The 20,660-nt window shown below is 35.9% G+C and overlaps 1 protein-coding gene across 1 annotated transcript in view; it reads left to right on the forward strand.

Annotated features, from left to right (window-relative positions):
- Positions 1–18,902, forward strand: part of TTC27 (tetratricopeptide repeat domain 27) — a 112,841-nt gene extending 93,939 nt beyond the window's left edge. The window contains exons 15-20 of the mRNA XM_064414811.1: positions 1,152–1,204; positions 5,174–5,339; positions 11,286–11,483; positions 14,894–15,005; positions 15,591–15,691; positions 18,658–18,902. Of these exons, the coding sequence (XP_064270881.1) occupies positions 1,152–1,204; positions 5,174–5,339; positions 11,286–11,483; positions 14,894–15,005; positions 15,591–15,691; positions 18,658–18,780 (753 nt within the window). The 3' untranslated portion in view covers positions 18,781–18,902. The remainder of the gene's footprint in view (positions 1–1,151; positions 1,205–5,173; positions 5,340–11,285; positions 11,484–14,893; positions 15,006–15,590; positions 15,692–18,657) is intronic.
- The last annotated feature ends 1,758 nt before the right edge of the window (positions 18,903–20,660 follow it).

A 20,660-nucleotide genomic window follows, 5' to 3' on the forward strand; every position in this document is an offset into this window, starting at 1 on the left:
TTGAATGTGCATTGAGACAGTGAAGGTGCCAGCTGAATTACCTGAGAAATACACTGACAATACTTTTGCCAGAAGGCCTGACTGTCAGCTTGTTGCTTAGAGTTAATGCCATCTACTCGGTAGAAATTGTTGTTTTTCATTCTTTTCTCTTGGAGAAAAGAATGAGAAAGCAATGAGAGGTGACAGAGTATTCTTTTTTCTTTATTATAAAATGCAATAACTTCCTTAGGGGAAAAAATGTACATAAAGACATCAATGGAATTCTTACTTAATATATTGGGTTTTTGTCGTTGTTCAGTGCAGTAAATTTACTTGGATTCACTTATCTCTCTAGGGCCTTTATTTAATTGTATTCATATGACTAAGCCAGCTGACTTCTCCATGGGTTAAGTGGTGGGTTTTATGAGTAAAAGGTGCTGGACTGGCTCTCAGTTGGAGGCAAAACCTGTCTTTATACGTCTGCAGCTGGAGCAATGTAGTGACCATTTTCATTAATTAAGTCTCAGAAAGGTTTCCCAGCATGAGTGAAATGCTCCTTAAGCCTCAGGATAGCTTTCAGTACCAGACTACATTGCAGTGCTCAGACTCTATTCTTGAAATTATTTCTAGCTGTCATTTGGCTGAGCTCAATGATGGGGTTTCACATTTACAGCAGTGTCAGCAAAGGGCAGGAATCATCTCTGCTCATCTCTGCTGGTTTTACCTGAGGTGTGTTAGGGAACATCAGATCCCTGCTGTCCAGCAACACAGAGTGCTGCAGTTTAAGTGTCTTCCAGCTGGCTTCCAGAAGTGAGGAGCTGCTGGGAGCACTGACCTTTCCAGCCATCCCAGCTAGATCCTAGAAGAGGGTGCCTGTTTACAGCTGAGACTGAAGGCAAGAGCTGACTTAGTGTATCGCAACCCTAAGGCAGTTAATTGATATTTATATACCTGATTGGTGCTGATGTAGTCAAATATTCATGTATTTGAATTTTAAACATAATAATTTATATTTCAATGCAATATTTTAACTGCCATGTAGAAGGTAGGTGTCAATATGTGTGATTACCAACATCAATTATGTTTGGCAGCAGTTTCACTTATTTATTTTTAGCAAATAAGCACAATGGAGGTGAATAAATTTTTCTGTACTTCTTCGTTTATCATTCCAGAATGCTGAGGCCTGGAACAATTTATCAACTGCTTATATCAGATTAAAACAGAAGTAAGTACTTAAAAATAATTAGAAGATACTGCTTCCAAAACAAATAACTGTGGTTTCATTTTCTTACATTGAGTTTTTTATTATTAAAAGTTGCTAAACTCATATTTTGCAATTTTTAGCCCTTTAGTTCTCTCTCCCAGTTTGAATTAGTAGTAACTATTTTATTTTAGAGGAAATAATTTTGTAACTTTTATACAAGTAGCAGCCTCTTTCTACACTTTTTTCTTGTTAGAAGTATTTATGATGTAGTAAGTACAATCAGTGCAAAATATTCATAATAAATATGAATAATAAAAACTACTTTGACCATGAAGTTAAGAAGATATGTCCATTTCATACAAACTATTTATTCAGGCCTATGTAATTTCATAAGATATTTTTCTCAGTAGATTTAAGGGAAAACCAGATAGTTTGGTTTTTTTTATGCAAAAGCAGATGGAAATCTGCACACATGCTAGCTGGCTTACTCTTCTCCCTCAAAACTAATGATTCATACAAGATACTTAGACCTAAGTGAACTGCCATTCTTATTTTCCATTTCAACACATTGTAATAAAAGTTTACCTGGAAGAATTTAATATTTAAGAATTTTCATATTATAAGTTGTTACCGAGAATGAAGCGAAAGAATAAGATAATTTATTTTTTAAAATCTTATTTGAAATCACTTTATGTGGTTATATAGTCAGGAGGCAAAGTAAAAAAAGAGAGAATAGTAAGCTTGTATAAAAGTGTAAATTTATAAACATACATAGGAAAATAAAAAGTAATATAGACTTAGGAGATAGATATGTCAATGGGAGCAGGAAGGAGGAGAAAATTAATTGTTAGAATAACTACACAAGGCTAAAAAGTAATAGAAAGCAAGAGCTTGATTTAAGTTTTCAGTAGTTCCTTCCATCTTCAGCAGTGCCTTGAGTATGTGCAGTTCATGTGGTAGTTGTTACTTCCTTTCCATACAATTCAGAATGTCAGATGCTCAGTGTACTGGCTTATGCTTGTTTCATAAAAGTTTTTTTAATCAAAATTATTTTCTGTCTGTTAATCTGCTACAAGGCTGAAAAACTGCTGAGTGATTAATTTCAGTTTACTGGTTGAATTTTATTATTGTTAATCTACTCTTGTGATCTAACACACTAAATACAGACAAAACTTGTAACCTATTTGATATGGTAGCAAAAGTAATAAATGGGGGCATGTTACTGAGCTTTTTTTCCCACAGGAATCATGTGAGATAGGACTCAGTGTACAGTAAATTTTAAGTGATGATTACATGTTGATAGTCGAATGTGGCCTTTACTTGCTGTGTAATAGCAACCTCTTTGATTATTTACACAAATAATCAAAGTCACCTATAGGTCAAGGCTGGGTGTGAGCTAGTTTAACTCTCTCTCAAAACAGAGAATATCTGTAGCAGTACACTTAAATAATTTGTGTTGGGATACATAAATTCTTATTTTTCAAGCCTGCCAGAAAAAAAAACCAAACAAGTGGAGTGAGGATTTAAAAAGAAGGAAAACAAAATTAAGATTTTTAAGTTAATAGCTTTCTTTCACTCCTTCGAAAAAATTACAGCTTTACTCCAAATAAGCTTTTAATAGGCCCACTCATAGATCGTGAATTTGGCCAAGGCTTGGCAGAGTCTCAGACAACAGGCAAATATAACATAAGTACATTTTTTTGAAAAGTGTATGCAAGAAACTTGCTCACACCCAAAGGACAGGGGTTTTGTTGTTTTTTTGGGGTTGTTTGCTTTTTAAGACTCCACAAGTTTTGTGTATTCTGAATTTCCTCCAGAAAAATTAATTGTGATGAAAACAGACTCCATGCTTTGGTTCTGTGTGCCAGGAGGTCTTTGAAATCTAGGTCTCACATTTCTCAGAATAAACTGGGACTGGCCCTCTGTCCTTTGTATGAAAGATTTCTGGTTTCCAGCACCAGATAATGCATTTGTACTGCCTACTGTTTCCTGTCTGGGTATGAATTTACTTAACTGGTTAAGGATACTCCATCATTATGTGATTGGTTAAATACACAGGGGATTTGTTTTGAGAATCTAGAGGATTTTATACATGCAAGAGTGATGATTTGTGGAATACTCTTTCCACCCCATCCCTTTGCTATCTTGACTACCTTTGACATTTCCATCTTACTGGCATCTGCCCTCCTGATAGCTTACTAATTTTCAGGAAAGGAGGGGAGATGATACAGACTAACCCTGCAGATGGTGAAGAGCAGTTGCAGAAACAATACATGAGTCAGGCAGGGCACCTTCCAGCCTGTCAGAGCTGTGGCAGATCCCAGCATCCATTGTAGCAAAATCCACAGAAGGAACAGAACTGTGTTTTTTTCTAATTTAATCTATTAAAATTGGGGTCTGAAGTGAGATTGTTAACAGTGGAGAGAACTCAACTCTTTGAACATTTATTCATCAGCCTTACATGTATCAATATATCAGAAGAGAGAGAAAAGGGGGGTGAACAGGGGAAGATCCTGCATGTAGACTGTTCTGCTCTAACTATGCCAAATGAGCTGTTCTCCTTATATAATTTTGCTCTATCAGTCCACTCGCTTTGTGTCTATTTGATAACTCTTAATATCATGGCCTTAGATTGGCAGTTATTTATGTTTTTTCCTGACCAAGCTATTTCAAACTTCTAATGGCCTGATCAACTAGATGTTACATTTTCTTGGCTGGGATGTTTACACTCTCTTGGACCCTCTTTTTGAAACTCAACCAACATTTTCTTTGGGCTGTCTTTCTTTAGAGAAAGCACTTTTAACAGCTTAGTCATGCAATACAGAGCAAGTGAGTTGCATATTTCGATAACAGGCCAGCTTTATATGTTATTTATTAAGAAGATATGTGTTGTTGTGCCTTACGAAAGATTTTTTTACCAGCTTAGGAAAGCTTCATTTCAATCTTAATTTAGAGGAATCCATTCCTTTGTGGTTTTATACATATTATGACTGTCCAACTAAGAGTGTGACTGTCCATCTAAGAGAGTGACTGTCCAACTTTAGTCTCTTAAAAGGAAATGTATCATTCCAATTCTCTAGCAGGGTTATTTTAAAGTTTCACATTTATTGCAACTTTTGGTAGTATGTTTAAGGCTTTAAACAGTAAACTCACAAAACTTAGCAACACATGCTTCAGATGGCATTTTCTTATCAGAGGATGGCATTGCTGCTCTCCTAAGGAAATGGTCGAGAGTCGACTGCAGTGGATGCATATGAAAAACTAAAGATGCTTTTTAGCTTGATGATGATTTTATAGGAATTGTGCTGTCCACCTTTATTCCATAACACTTATCCTGTTAGTGTGAGATGGGTGAGTTTGGAGAAGGACCCTGGTAGTGTTTGGGGCCATTCTGACACATCTGTACTGAGCAGCACAGCATCAGGGATCACAGGGTGTAAGTGAACCTTCCAGCTGACCTAAGGATAAAAATGGTTGAAAATGTTGGGCTTCTGTGCAATGGATATGCATGTTTGCCATGTGCAAATGTTTAAAATGAATGTGATTAAAAAATGTGTGATTAAATAAGTCAATACCATTCTGCATCTATCATGAACTCAGTGATTTTTCATTTTTTCATGTGTGTTACAACTGCAGCATGAGTAAGATTATTTTCTCATGGTTCCAGTTAAAAATTTGGAAAGGCATATGTTGACATAGATGGCAAAATTATGATACATTTTTCGTAAAAAAAAATAATTACAAGAGCTGAGAGAAGTTACCTACTTCAAGCTACAGAGTGTACTGTTGTGTATGAACTAATACACAATAGTTTACAAGACAGATTAAGAAAGTATCAGTGTTGTAAATTACAAGCAATAGCTTTTGCGTGGCACTGTGTTCTAAATATGATTTTTAAAAATAAGCAGTTTTTTAGTTGATGCTATGCCAACTGATTTTAGTGTAGAAATCTTCCGTAATAATTTATATTATTCTTTTATTATTGATTAGGATCAAGGCATTTCGAACTCTCCAAGAAGCTCTCAAATGCAACTATGAGCACTGGCAGATATGGGAGAACTATCTTCTCACCAGTACAGACATTGGAGAGTTTTCAGAAGCAATTAAAGCTTATCACCGGCTCATGGACTTAAAAGAAAAGTACAAGGATACACAGGTGGGGAAATGTTCATATGTAGTCATCCCATATGTTCACTAATTTTTGTTCAGAGACAGAGAGATTGCTGGTAGCTGCTGATAGTGGTATCAGGAATGATAGTGCACATGCCAATGAAATTATGTAGGCAAGTGATTTAAGTTTTGGAGATTTGGACTCTAAGAATAAATATTTAAAATGAAACTGGACAAAAGTGGAAACCTTTGCATCCAGATTGCATCAGACTTTGTGAAAGCACATGTGTAAGCCTTGCAGTTTCAAGACCTATTTTTATATAAAATGCAGTGCACAATCTCATCTTTCCATTTTGTTCCTGCATATCTTGGGGTCAGAAAAAATATCAATTATTTAGTTGAGAGAAAGGGAAGCTTTTCCCATGTGTTGGAATATTCCACAAATGAGCTTTGAAAATGAACTAAATGCATTACAGTCCTAATATTGATTCTTAATAACCAGAACAAAGAAAAATAAGATCTATTTTGCTCATTTTTTACTGTAGTTCAGTTCAGTTAAATTTTGTGTTTGTAAATATATGGTCTGGACAAAATCCAGAGAACCTTCTGTAACAGCTTCAGCTGGGATGCTGCCTTGCCTGAAACCAGGTCCAGATCCTAGCAGAGTTTTGCACACTCAGTGAAAATAGCAAGATGAATATGAAAGGCAAGCCAAAGAATCTCTCAAGGATAGTAATAAAACACCTTCAAGAGCCTTTGCAAAATTAGCAGATCTGGTTGAAGAGCTTATGAGCTCTTAGTGAGATTGTGTAGTACCAGGGTAAGAGGAACCAGCTGCTGCTGCTCATGGATCCCAGAAGTATGTTTTGTTTCTTGTCCCATAAAAAAGTAGCTTTCCTGGGAATTCGAGTCCAGTGATGAGGAGAGAGAGAGCAGATAGAATCAGTTAAAATTGTGGAAACATCTCATTTGGTCATGGGGGATAGGGATGTTAAATACTTTTTTCACATTACTTTTTAATAATAAACTGTACCTGAGTGCAATGCTTATTACTAGTAAAGCCAGTCATGCACAGGATAACATTCTGTATTAATAAAATAATTCAGGTTTGGTGTAGCTAAACATTAAACATTAACACCAAAGAGTGTCAATGAAAAACTGTTATATGTGATAAAGTTTAGTGTGTTTGGCAGCTAGAGTACTGTACTGGTGGGACCTGTCATAGAGCATCTTGTAGACGGTTGGCTTTTTTCAACTAATATTTTTCTCAAATATGCTACTTAAATTAGCATTTTTAGGGTCTACTGTATTATTTAAAACAGACTGACAGCTGACTAGGAGTAGAGGTTTCTACATATATTTGCCCATTTGAGATATTTTGAGATGATACAGATGCCTATTACTGTTATTTGTCAAATTTTATGCAATACATTTTATTGAAGGATTTGAGGATATTGCTTGTATTAAATTTCTATTTTTGTTGCCCAACTATTTTCATCTTGTTCTTATACAACTTTTAAAACTTTTACAGAAGTTTTTGATATCTTTCCTAAATTCTTTTTGCATCTTAACTTCGGCTTCTGATATGTGAAGTGTTTTATGGGTTTCATTGTAATTTCTAATAGAGTTGCATCAATTAGGAGGATTTTACTAGTTGCCAAGAAAAACCTCAGGGCCTGATTAGAGAATTTCAGGCTTGAAACTATTATCTTGCAAAGAAGATGACAGTATTTTCATAGCAAAACAAAAAAGCAGATAAAAATAAAAGCTTCTGTGAAATTGTTTACAAAGTTCACCATTAATTGGTGAGCCTCTCCTTTTTTCTAACTGGGCTGTTTGGAATAGGGATGATCTATAACCGTCTTGTGCAATTGTATTTTGACAATGTGAAATCATGAGTAAATGAAAACATACACCATTGTTTCCATTCAACATAGTATGATCTTCTCTCAGATTATATTTAGTATTTGTAGTCATCATAGATTTTAGTCAGTAGACTACTAAGCTACATGACATAATGGTGAGAAATAAGGTAAGAATTAAAAAAAAAAGCGCAGGACTGGAAGAAACAAGTAGAGTCATGGATTCCAGTTCTTTGTGAAAACCAACTGCTTTTAGCAAAATCATTGCTGCAGAATACCCCTTGTGAGACTGAATGTATCGATTACAAGTGTGCAATTGAATATACAATTTGAAATGCCCTTGATTTCTGTAGCTACATCACACTTTTTAATTTATTTCAGAATAGCATGAAGTCATATTTTTATATCACTGATTTCTTCTAATAATAGTAAAGCATTCAGATTCCTGTTGGTGATTTCTGTTAGGCCACTGTTGTCCTCTGTGCCAGTCTTCTGAGTACAGCACACAGGTTTGGGAAATTTTTCTTCTGTGCTATTCTGGTTATTTAACAATGCCATCCCTGTGGCAAAGGTTCTGAGATCATGATATCATGAAGCTTGAAGGTATGTATGCACAGGTTCTACAGACAGAATTGGACAAGGAATAGGTAAGGAGCTCTTTATAAATGAGCAACAGTGCAGCAAAACATTACATCAAAGGACAGTTTTAAAAGTCTCAGTTTGCTAGCATTGCATATAAATGTTGAAAGCACACTTTCTTACTTTCTCTCCTTGCTGGTTCTTTAATTTTTTCACACTTCCATGTATCTTTTAATGTTCAAAAAGCTGAGAAATATATCTGGAAAACCTTCAATATATGTGTTATGTAATAAAATAGAAAGTCTAACTGAATTATCCGTAGTTTCCGCTAGTAAATCAGTCACTAAAAAGTATCCAAGGAGAAAGCCTTACCTATTATAATCATCAGTTTGGTCTCTGAATTATTGATATGAGCGATTAAATGTACCTGGAACGTTTCTGCAATTCTTGATTATACTAATTGCCATCACATGTGTGCTTATGGAGGCCGTCAACCTTTTTTACTCAGAGTGTTACAGTCTTGTGAATGACAAAATTATTTTGTGGTTGGAAAAACTGTTTCAATACAGTATTTCAGAAACCATATCTTCATTATGTGCTGTCAAAGATTATGAATGCAGAAGTATGGACAAAGAATTCCACTTTGCAATTCTGTGCTATTGAGATTCTAGCAAAGTTTTTCTTGTACCCTTTCCATCAAGTAACATCCTCATTTCAGCAGTTCATGTTGCCAAACCATTTCTAACTAAAGGTCCCAAGAGCATGTTCCAAGGGAATTTTGAAGTGAGGGTAGGAATTAATAGTTTCTGGAGCTCTGCTTCATTTAAGTAGCTCACTAATGATAATTGTCTTTATTATAAAATCCTTAGTTTGGAAGGGGAATGGGGAGAGCTCACAGAAAATTTGTCATTTTGGATCTGTTATCTGAGGGTTCTCATCCTTCTTAAGCACTGTCAAGTTTGATTAGTATTACTGAAGCATCTGAAAATGGTTTGACCAAGAGAATTTTTATGTGAAAGGAGTTGTTTGGAGAACAGTTTTGAAATTAGAGTAGCTGATGAAAATCGCTGCATTTATAAATTACTTGGTTTATTTCTAAGGTTTTGTCTCACAGTGTCTTTGGTTCAGTTTGTAGTAAACACATTGTTCACAAAAGTGAAGGAGAAGGAGGAATGCAGATGGTGTGATGTCATACTAAACATGAACTCTCTGGCCATATGGAGCCCAGTTCATTAAAAGAGACATGAAGAAAACCAACCAAAAAAATCCCCTACAGCTTGTTTGGTATCTTGGGCCAACAGAGCATTGCTGTAGTAGTTTAGTATGTATGACAGTTTAAAATCTCTCAAATTTTAAGATTTATGGCAATCTAAAATGCAAAGCTCTGCTACACTGCTAATACTTTTGGATGATTAGTGCAATTCACTTGCAGTTTGAAATAACTTTATTTAACAAGTGTGGACAACCAAGCATTAATGATTCATTACTGTTTAATGGACCCTTTAATCTGGGTCTTGACACTAGTTTCATTTTAACTGCTGTAGTGCCAAAGCTTACATGATGGATTACAAAAGAGGAAATGGATTATTGTGATAGAAGTGTAAGCAAAGTCAAGACTCTATTGCTTGAGCAATAGAGAAAATAGTTAATGTGAATATAATATATAATGATATTTTAAAAAAAGCTTTAAAGCTTGTGATGGTTATATATGATATTCACATGAACTAAAATTTGGACTTTGATTAACGTTTGTTAAACTGAGAAATTGGTTAGGAAGTCATACATCTGTGTGTGAATCCTCAGGACCAGTTCTAGTTCCTTGTCAAAAGAGAACATAGTTTAGTGTTTTTCTTGCACCTATGTTTTTTTATTACAGTGCTTTAGTAATGGAAATATCAACACTTGCTGGTGTTTTTCTAGCAACTAACATAGACAACCTGGTTAATGATGGGATTTGGTGCTTTATGTTCCAAATTATGAATATATAAATAAATTTGAGAACTTTTGGTCTATTAATAGTTGATCATATTTTCTCTTACCTTAAGTGACTTTTAAGAGATCTTGAAGGAACTGCTAGTTTGTCATATCATAAGGAATATGAGCAACTGCTGGGGTTTTGGGAGGACAAGAGGGGAACTGTTTAATTAATGTTCAGATGACACTGTGATACCATTAGTTCTGAAAAGATATCAGGTAGATGTATATTTGTTTCCACTCCTTGTATTACTTTGATTTATTTAATATAATTATCAGCCATTTTGATTGATTTGGTTTGCTCTGCCAAGAATTTTCATTATTTTTTGGGATACATTGTAATTCAGTAATTCTATGGAAGAAAAGTTATTTTAGGAAAGTGACATATCACAAGTGCTAAACTGGGTGTGGTTTTTGTTCTGAGTGTGATATACTTTGATACTGTCACAATTTTTGCATTACTTTCTGCTAGTGAACTGCATCTTGATTTGTGAGGTGTTTTTGTAGGGTTTGCAGCTATTTCACAGGTCATCTTTGAAGTTAGTTTTATTACTATCTTGGTATTAATACTGTGTGTGAGATTTCACTGTCTTAGTTTCACATGGACAAAAATGTTGAAGTGTTAAAGTTGCCAAATGACAGGCTCACAAGTGAGGAAGTGCCAGCATGACGGTGTTTGTGCTGCTCTTACTGGCCTATCTTGAATGCAAGCCTGATGAAACTTCCATTATGTTTTCATCTTATTTCTTCCCCAGTCTCTGTGTCTCCTCCACTGCACAGGACAGGTATTACTCACTTGATAAGCCACAGCTTTTCTGGGGTTTATTTTCTTCTAATTCCTTGTATGATCTACTGCCTTGATTTAAGTTTGCTGTTTCTTATTTTGCTGAGGAGAAACTGAGGCAAAATGACACTGTTTTCTAGTTTTCTGTGTCCAGTTTGGGACACAGATATTGGCATGATGTTGCAGTTTTTTACATGCAAAACCAAGCTCCCACCAGCAGCTGCACGTGCTCAGCATTTCTGCAGGTCACATCCCACATTCTCAAGCCAGTGATTCAAAAAGTATGGCCACTAACGAGTATTTGTAGAAAAGTTTGATGGAACTGATTTGACTAGTACTTCTCCAAGAGTGCATTTAAAACTGAGATTCTCAAGGTGATATTCCATCACTTTCCAGTTTCCATCTTATCCACCATACATCTTTCACTTTCTGTAGGTTGTTAAATAGAGGTCCTGTAAAAAACAGTGTCTTCCATTACCTGAATTAATTTGGCTCAGCCTGTTTACTGATTTTTTTATAACTGTATTAGAAGGTGAAAATATCTATAAGATATTTTCTGCCTCAGCTTCCTTTACCCAAATTTCTGTCTCATATTTTTGGCCTCTTCACCTGCACCAACATGGAATCATATAGATGAGGTTTAAGTCAGTTGAATTCCATTGTGTATTTCTTAGTAAATTCTGTACTTGCCATTTGGCATAATCATTAATAGAGACCATATATTACAGATAACATTATATATACTGATGTTGATTTGTGTTAAATAACAAGTCTCTCCTGCTGCTTTTTTAAGGTGTTGGCTATTCTGGTCAGAGCGGTAGTGGATGGCCCGGCAGATCGTGCTGGAGAGGTATCAAGTGGAATGAAGGGGAAACTGCAAGAGCTCTTGGGCAGAGTCACTTCACGAGTGACAAATGATGGGGCAATCTGGAGACTTTATGCCCAGCTTTATGGAAATGGAGAGAATGATAGTAATGAAGATATTGAAAAGGTAAGAACAGCAGTGCTCTAATAGAACATGCTTTTGTTCCAGACCTGTTTTGCTTTAGTGTTTTTATAAGTACATTGTCTTTTCTTCATGTTCCTACTACACACGTTTTTGTTACACACAAAAACGTGTGTAGTAGGAGCATGATGTTTTACATCAGTTTTCTTGGACTTGAGAAGAAAAATGTCTTTTTTCACCAGTGTTTCATTTCAAAACATCCTATCACAGCATATGTGTATTGTCCTAAATTTGTATTCTGAAACTTTTCTTGGCAACAGTCTAACGTCTATAATCAAATGGTGGTGTGGGTTTTGGCTTTTTTTTAATTGAAATATTTGATTCAGGAGATAGGATATTGCAGCTTCTGGAAAAAAAATGCATCTTAAAAGCATGATCCAGTAGCAGCATAAGCCATCTGTGTTTTTTATAATCACTAAGGGAAAATGAACTTAAAATAACCTACACCACAGTTAGAGTACCCAAAGTAGAATATTTTTTGTCCTTATTTAGCTTAAAATGGAATTAAATAATGATATTTAATCCTTAGTCTGTTGAACCATTGGTTTCTCTTTACCCATCACTATTTTTGCTGTGTTAACTTCCATTTCTTGTCCTTATCACTTCCCAAGGAATTAAGTTGATTGCATTTCCAGAATAACCACTCTGCGCTGCTAGAAGTGTTTACTTTGTTGTATGCTGGAGTGTGCTTGCATTTGATGTTAAATTTCAAAAAGTTCAAATAGCGTTGCACAGTTCGAAAATAATTAAGGGTCATCAGGTCTTCTCTGAAGTTGAAAATACACAAGGTTAGCATTCAGTATACGTTCACCAATGGGGTATGCCTTTGGCCTGGGCAAAAAATGCCTCTCTGGAGGATTGCTTAATATCAAGCAAGGAAGATGGTTAGGCCTACGAATTGTATTCCTGTGGGCTTAAATTTACAATCATTTGTGCCTTGCTCATTGTCTCTTTGTGCTCTGCCCTGTGAAGAGCCTTGTTTAGTCATTGTTGGTGTCTGTTATGCCTCAAATTCCTCCCTTTTGTCTTCCCTATTTTTTTTACAGCCGAACGGTAAAAGGGATTTGGCCTATTCAGAATGCAGAAATACAGACACTGCAATATCCTGTAATATATCCTCAAATTCTTACTCAGACATGCAAAGCAGCAGAGGCCCTGTCTATACTATGAATGTAATCATTTCAGAATCTGGTTACATCACAGTATTTTTAACTAACCCAGTTAAAAACATGGTTTCAATTTGTAGAGTAGACAGTACTTTAACTGTGTTTGCTAATCAGGCTGGTTGTGGAACACACAGTCTAGCTTGCCTGCGAGGTGGAATGATGTGTATAAATACTTAAGGTATGCTTACACATGTATCCAGATATCCTGGTATGACAGTACCACAGATCCAGATCATAAAAGAGCAAAACTGCCTAAAGCCACAGCATATATTAATTTACAGTGTAAAAATTAATTTGCAATACACCAAATAATTTCTGATTTCTGATGTCATATTACGAAGTAAAAATGATAAAACCAGTATTTATTAGCTTTACTGCCACAAGCACCATCATGGGTCAGTCAGATATTCAGTGAATATAACTGTATCTGTAGAAAAATTCTAGATGTATAGTCTAAGATATATAGTCAGCCACATTAGGCAAAAGGTCAATGAATTCTAAAAGGGCACTATTTACTATACTGTAGTATCAAAGGACAAAGAGATGGGAACAAACCTTTAAATGTGTCATGCGCCTCCTTACAAATGTAGGGTTTGACCTTTACTCCATACCTTTCCATTCTGCACCTTATTTAGTGCAGGTTTAATTATATTTAACCAATTTTGTTCCTATCATTGAATTTGAAAGAAAAATGTTGTATGTGTGGCTATTGTAAAAGAGTGTCTTGGTTGCTGGGGGTTTTTACTTTTCTGTTCTGCTGATACATCTGATGCCACATGAATCACTACGGTCTGCAGTTATAATTCACAGCAGTGCTTTGTAAATTGAATCAAAGTCAGACAAGGTTTGCAAGTTAGGAGTGTAAAATTACTGAAGTGTTGGGCTTGTGGTTCTGTTTTGGAGTTTTTTTCTTTAGCTTAGCATATGTTTATTTGCACACTTCAATATATCTGAACTGCCACCTCATTCAGTACTTCTTTCTTCCCTACACTGGATGCAGTCCAGTCCACACCTTTCCCACTCAAGAATCTTTCCAGCCTTCAAGTTTCCTGCTGATCCATCCCAGGCTATGAATCCCTTCTGTTCCTTGAACTTTCCCCAGCTCATAACTGTTGCCTTTCAGGATAAATCCAGGTTCCAGAAGTGCAAATAAACAGCCCACAAGACTTTGAATTCCTTCCCCTCCTTGACATCTGTCAGCAAACCCCCCCTAATTTGCTGCTCTGACTCAGACATATGAAGACTGAAATGAGACTGCTGTAAAAACTGTTGCTCCTTCTCTTGGAAATTCTTGCCTCTGTTTGCCAGAACTACTACCAGTTGTAACCCAGGTTATTATGAAGAAAAAAAGTAATTCACTCTGGTTTGACTTAATATGCCTTTATTGCTAGTTACAACAGCATGAGCAGTTCAGTCACCTGTGTCATTGTGATTGGAACTCTGCTGGGAGAGAGAAGGTGGAGACTTCTGGGGTGACAACCCTTACAATCAGAAGTCTTTACTGTGCTGATGTATATGTACCACACTGAAACTTTTTTTATTATTTTATATTATACTTAAGCTCTTTAAAAAGGTAACTGGAGAGTTGTCATTAAACTAAGCCATGTAACTTCTGGCATGTATTTGCTTCATGTTTTTTATGCTGTAAAAAGAAAGTAAAATTCAAAAGCAAAAATCAATTTCTTCTGCTAATTTTTTTTTCACCTTAATGGGGCCCTCCTTCCATGTTTACTTTTTTTTTTCCTGCTCACACTGAGAACCAGAGCAGTATGGCAACTAATAGCTACATCTATAAAATCCATATTTCCCAAGATTACACATACAGAAAGAAAGCTTTGAAGTATTCACTTATAATATTTTAGATATGAATTTGCTGTTTGAAGTGTGAATACAAGTATTTTTCTGTTTTTCATGTGCATTTAATTATGATGACTTGGCAAACATGGGTCACATCCATCAGGTCTAGACAGAATTTTAAAAGATAAAAATTAGACACATGTTACTTTATATGCTTCTCATACTTGAGCTGCAGTATTGGTGAAGAACATCTGTGTTGCAGCTGGTGCTTATTGCTGCAGAGGAGGACACTACTCCAACTCACAGGAAATCAAGTATAGTAAAGATAGATTCATTTTCTGGATTCACCACTAATTTTGTAGATACTTAAAACTAATTTAGTTTCCTAGTTGATTTTCTGACGTACTAATAAATTTTTTTTCCTCCTTGCAGTCACTGCAGTTTCTCACTAAGGCACATAAATGTGAAATTCAATCAAGTGATTGGGAGAAAGATGTTTCTTCTTTTAAGGAAGTGGTGAAAGGAGCCATAGAGATTGCACATGGTATGTTCTCCCTTTTATTTTTCATAAGAGTGTAACAAATATTTACTAAGCTTAGTGGCAAAATAATACTCTACCTATTGTATTTATTCCTACTACTAGGAGTCCTGTAACAGAGAGTATCATCCTGATACTGCATACAAAAATATATTTGTAATGAGGCAGAAATTGTGTAGGGTGAGTCAGTAAACATATGACTGGTAAATATGGAATCAGTTAATTTCATGATCTAGCAACTTCATGAAGCAAGTGAAAATGCATCTGCAGTTCATCTCAGTCCTCAGATCATCACATAAATTGTTTGATTGAGTGTACTAGTCAGGAAATGAATGAAACTTACTAGGATTATTCCCTGTTCTGTGATACTTATGTTTAAAAAGGATACAGATAACCTGTTGTGTTTAGAGTTATCTTCTCAAAATTACTTGGCTTTTTTTTTTTTTACCGTTTGGTTTTTTGGAGGGGATATGACATTTCAAATCATCTGTGGAGGGTATCAAGATCTTTAATTAAATGTTTTTGTTTAAAAATTATTGCTAGAGTGGTAATGCTTTTTTGTTTTGGGGTCTTTCTGTGTTTGGATTCTAGTGGCTATAAAATGCAGCAAGAACAAATCTAATAATCAGGAAGCTTTGCAGATACTTTCTTCAGCTCGGCTCAATTTACGTGGCTTGTCATCCAAGGCAAAGGTAGGAGTGTTTGAAAGGTAGGAATTTTTGTTTGACAGCTAGGAATCTTTGTTCTCTTGCCAGAATTTCTCTGTTTTGAATCAATTATAGATCAAATAATACCTGCCTGTCACAGTGCACCGTCAGGTAATGTTCATCTCCATGCTGTTGAGGATTCCAGTTTTAAGTAAACTTTTATTTCCCTTCTTCCTGCTAGGTTTTGATTGCAATGCTAGTCTAAGAGACAGCATTGACATTGTAGAGTAAGATAGAACTTAAATGTTGGGCAAACAGATTAGAATGTTTGAAAGTAATCAGTCATTTCAAAGACCTGTTTTTAATGTGAGTAGTTGTGGGATAAACTGGGCATTCTCAGAAAAAATGGATCTAAACCTGCAGAAAAGGCCCAGATGTGTCAAGATTGCTTTGCATCACTTGGAGTGTTTTAATAACTCTTTTTAAAAGAGTTATTTATTATAAGACAGAACTAATTTTTAATCTGGTTTTTGTGGATACCAATTCAGATACCAATTACTTGAAAAAATCATCGTATTTGAATCATACTTTTTCTGTTAAAATACACATCTTGTCTTAAAGAGGGATTCTTCCTGCCTGTGGAATTAGCAACTCTGAATCTCAGAGGTGAAGTTTTATGATGTGTGCTTGTGTTACAAAGTGTTGATTTGTCATCAGTGGGCTAAACCTGGCTCATTTTCTCTTAAGTCCTTTAATTTTAAGGACAAAAGCCTTGGAAAGTTGCATAAGCAAGCACAAGCTGTAACTCAGCTTTTAGATACAGGCATAGGTAAGACTTTCAAATGTGTTGAAAAAAGAGACAGCATCTTTTGTTGTTACTTTAAAAAAGGTGCATAGATAGAGTATTACTGTAGAGAAAGCACTAAATGACATAAATGATATGAATACAAGTACAGGTAGTTCATATTATGAAAGATCATGAATTGTCTGAAAGATTAAGAGTGTATGAGTCTAGTAAATTCTATTTTAAGTTCCAAAGGCGCTAATTAAATGAACACCTATATTATTGGCAGCTAATGGTTCTATGGTACTTCTGAGAAAACTGTCATATTAGAAATGAAACATTTTATGTGAACTCACTGGTTTTGCATCCCTTCCAAGATGTCATCTTACTTTGAATTTCAAGTTATATTCAATGTTCAAAGTATGTTGTAGTTTAAAAACTCAGTCATCTTCTCTCAGATCCTATGCACAAACAGTTTAGCACTGTTTATGCCTGCCCAAGCTTGACTGCATCTCATTTTGCTGCCCTGTGAGTCAATATTAGTGCGGGTTTGGGTTTTTTGGGGTTTTTTTTTCTTTTTTTTTTCAGCTGAAAAAAGCACTTTAAAAATGTGCTAAGAGCAGACAGACTCACTAGTTAATATTTCAGGAGGAATAAAAGAACAGTGAAAATAACTGATAAAAGATAAAATTCCAAAATGTTGTAGTCAGGACATGCAATTTGAACAAATCAGTAGAACAGGTGAAACAATGTCACTGCTTCCAGGATCTCTTGGTGTTTGAGCTCCTGTGTTGTGCCAGACTCACGAAGCACCCACAATCTGCCAAGGGCTGCAGATCAGAAATGTGCTGCTACTGGGCTCTTTTCTGGGTAGTCACATGCTGTGGCAAATAGCACAGTGGGCACTCTTCTGGTCCTTGTCCTAGTGCATCTTTTGGATCTGACATCATGTGTAAATGCATGAAATGTGAGCACTGTTTTGGGCAGACATGGGGCACAAAGCCCAAAGAATGATGGTGCTTGAAACTTCCCTGGGCTGTCTCTAGCTGAATAGATTTCTCTAACTGTGCAGAAAAAAAAATTAAAAAGAGGAAATAATTATATCATCCTGATTGATTTACCAGTCTTACCATAATGAACCAAATTTTTCTGTCACACTGCCAGTGTGAGGTTTTGGGGCTGAAAGTCAAAGGTTCTGTAGTTGTAGCATGAATATGCTCCTATTTTTGTATAAGATCTTCTTGATTTCAGTGACAACATTGTTTTGAGGCACAGTGAATACCTTAGTTCAAGCCTTTTAAGTAGATTTTTGTTTATATGCATATCATATTATCCCATTATGTTTTGATGATATACTGATATACAGATGTACTCCAGAGCAACTTTTGTTTTCTCAGTTTGTTTTTGTCTCTAAATGTAGGCTTTGTGATTGTGTCAGATGAAGTGTGAATCACTCTCCCTTTACATAATGAAGGAAAAACATATGTTAGAGTGTCCCCCTTTCCCCATATTTCTGTGTAGTGATACCTCACACAGGCTCAATATTAAATAGATGAAGATTATGATTGCTCACGAGTTATGTGCTTTTTTTTTGTTTCTATTAATGTCTTAAGGTCTTTAAGAACAATTTTTATTACTCTGCAGTGTTTTGTTATTTCTGGCATAACTAGTTACACACAGGTGAATGCCTCCACCCAAGCATGTCTTGACATCAAATGTGAAAAAATATTTATTTGAGATTTTGGAGAAAATTAAGCAACAGAACATGACACTGGGGAAAATGGTCATTAAAACTCACAACCAGTTTATCAGCAGGTGGGCTTATAAACTGCAGCAACAGAATGTGAGATGCTCTTCTAATTTGAGTTTCATGAAAAAGTCTTTTACTTTCAATGGATTCAGGAGTCAGCGTAGGCTGTCAGGTCAGAGCAGAAACCTCATGTCCACAGGAGGATTTGACCCTTTTGGCACAATATCAGGTGTGTGGCACAGATTTCAGGTCTATATGCAGGATATGTGTCTATATGTGTGTGTGTAACTTCTGTTGCTTAACCACAAAATGTCCTTTCTTTGAGAGAAATACCACCACAGTTTACAAAATTATGAAAAGCAGTATAGAGATTATGAGCTTCCTGTATTTTGTCTCTTCCCTGAAAGAGAAACTGTATATATCTTTTAAAGGTATTTATTTATAAAGTACTTACAAATATTTCTTTTTGTTGTGCAGCAACTTTTCACAGATGTAACAAGTAATGAGGTTCACAGTGAGATAGCTGATGAGGTGACAGCTATGGACAACATGATTGCTGAACTTCAGGAGCTGAGCAACCAGCTGAGAGACCAGTGCTGACATATGGACCAAATTTTGGGATGGGATGATGATAATGACATGTTTCTTTCACCACCACTTTTGCTGATGAAATGGTAACAACTCTCAGGCAACAACATCCTCAATAAACACATTTCTGTACAGTGCTGTTCTTGTGGTCAGCTTTTTTCAAAGTTCCGGCTGCCTTTTAAGATTCTTTCTTACCTGGTCTCACTGTCTTACAAAGCTGCATGTTCTGGTTCTTCAGTCTCAGATTTCCTGGAAGAGAGCTGCTGATGTTTGTAAGGTGATTATGGAGGATTAGTTCTGCCTGCTTCATCCACCTTGGTGCTGGGATGCTGGAGGATGCCCAGCGGGGGAGCAGGGTCTGGAGGAGATGAAGAAGCAAGCAGCAGAGGTGGGAGCTGAGCCCATCCAATTTCCCATTTTAATTCATTGTTAATTGCTTCCAGGGTGGGAGGTGGGGTCCTGAGAGCAAGAATTTAATCTTTTTTATTCTTCAGGTAATACAGTTAAAGTAGAAGGCTGTTTGTTGCATTAGGATTTGCAAACAGTTACTACTTAAAGCTGTATTGGTTTGTTCAGTACACATAACTTGTATCCTGTGGGCAGTATACTGGTACTTCATTTGGGTCTTTTATAGACAGGGGGATTTCCCCCACTGAGGCAGCAATAAAACTGCAATCTAATCTGAAATACTTACATCTCACTTACATAGACCCAAGCGTCTTATTTTCATCTAGACTATTTTGCATTGTTTCATTTTTCAGCATCTTTGCTACTGCTCTTCTTAAGATAAGATTTTTTCAGGGTTTTCCAGAAAGCTGTGTGAAATAATTCCCTCACATATATGGTTTTGGCTTGCTCTTCCCTATGAGAATGGTGTGATTATCTGTATTCTGGCTTTGTACTGTCTATGGTATGATCTGTTGCTGAATGGTAAGAATTTTCTCCCTGAAGAGAAAGCCAGAAGGTACAAGTAAACCAAACAGTTATTTTGATTTGAAGCAGCAGAACATGCGTGCTTTGGTGCATGAAGAGGTAAACAATCTTGACACATTGTAAAGCTGCACATCTTTGTCAGGCTTCCTAGAATGGAGAACAAATTATTTGTTGACAGTATTTGTTGACAGACAGCTGTCCTTCACTAGCATTACTAAGATGGCAGTTTCTATGGGAACCTCATGTTTAAAAATGAGGTTCCCACAGAAACTGCCATCTTAGTAATGTTAATGAAGGACAACTGGCCCCAAAACACTTCTTTGTTGAAATTGCCCAGAAAGAGAGGAGACATTATAAGTTTTTGCAGAGAAAATTTGCTTTAGCTGCTTCCATTTTGCTTGTACATGTAATGAGGAGTCAACCTGACTAAAAAAAAAGGCTAAGAATTTTGTGACAGACTAGAACCACTACCAGCTTTTTGATATCTCATTATGTTTTGATATGACTTAACCTTATTCACTAAGGAAAAGAAAGTATCCTTAAAATTCTTATTTTGTTCCCAGCACTAAGTGTTTTAGGAAGAAAGGGTTTAGATGTGGAATAGCTCAGTGGCAGAAAAATCTTCCATTTTTATAGTAATCTTATGGCAAATTTTGAACCAGAATTATACCCCATGATTAGCTTGAAAACATGAGATTTGAATTCTGTTGTCTTGATTTAAAAGACAGTAATTCTATTCAGTCTACCTGAGACAGTTGTATAGCTGCAGTTTGGCAGTGCAGAACATAAAGCCAGATTCTTTTTTGTGTAATGGTTTCTGCCTGCCATTTAAAAAAGGTAGATGGGAAGCTAACACTTCATGTGGAGTATTAGAAGAGTCAGTGAAAAAGCCTTTGAGTCCTTTTCCCTTTGATTTTATTATTTTGAAAATTCTTCCTGTTTCTCTGCCTGAGGTGGTC

Source organism: Passer domesticus, chromosome 3 (genome assembly GCF_036417665.1).
Source record: "Passer domesticus isolate bPasDom1 chromosome 3, bPasDom1.hap1, whole genome shotgun sequence".
In the NCBI taxonomy this organism is placed as follows: domain Eukaryota; kingdom Metazoa; phylum Chordata; class Aves; order Passeriformes; family Passeridae; genus Passer; species Passer domesticus.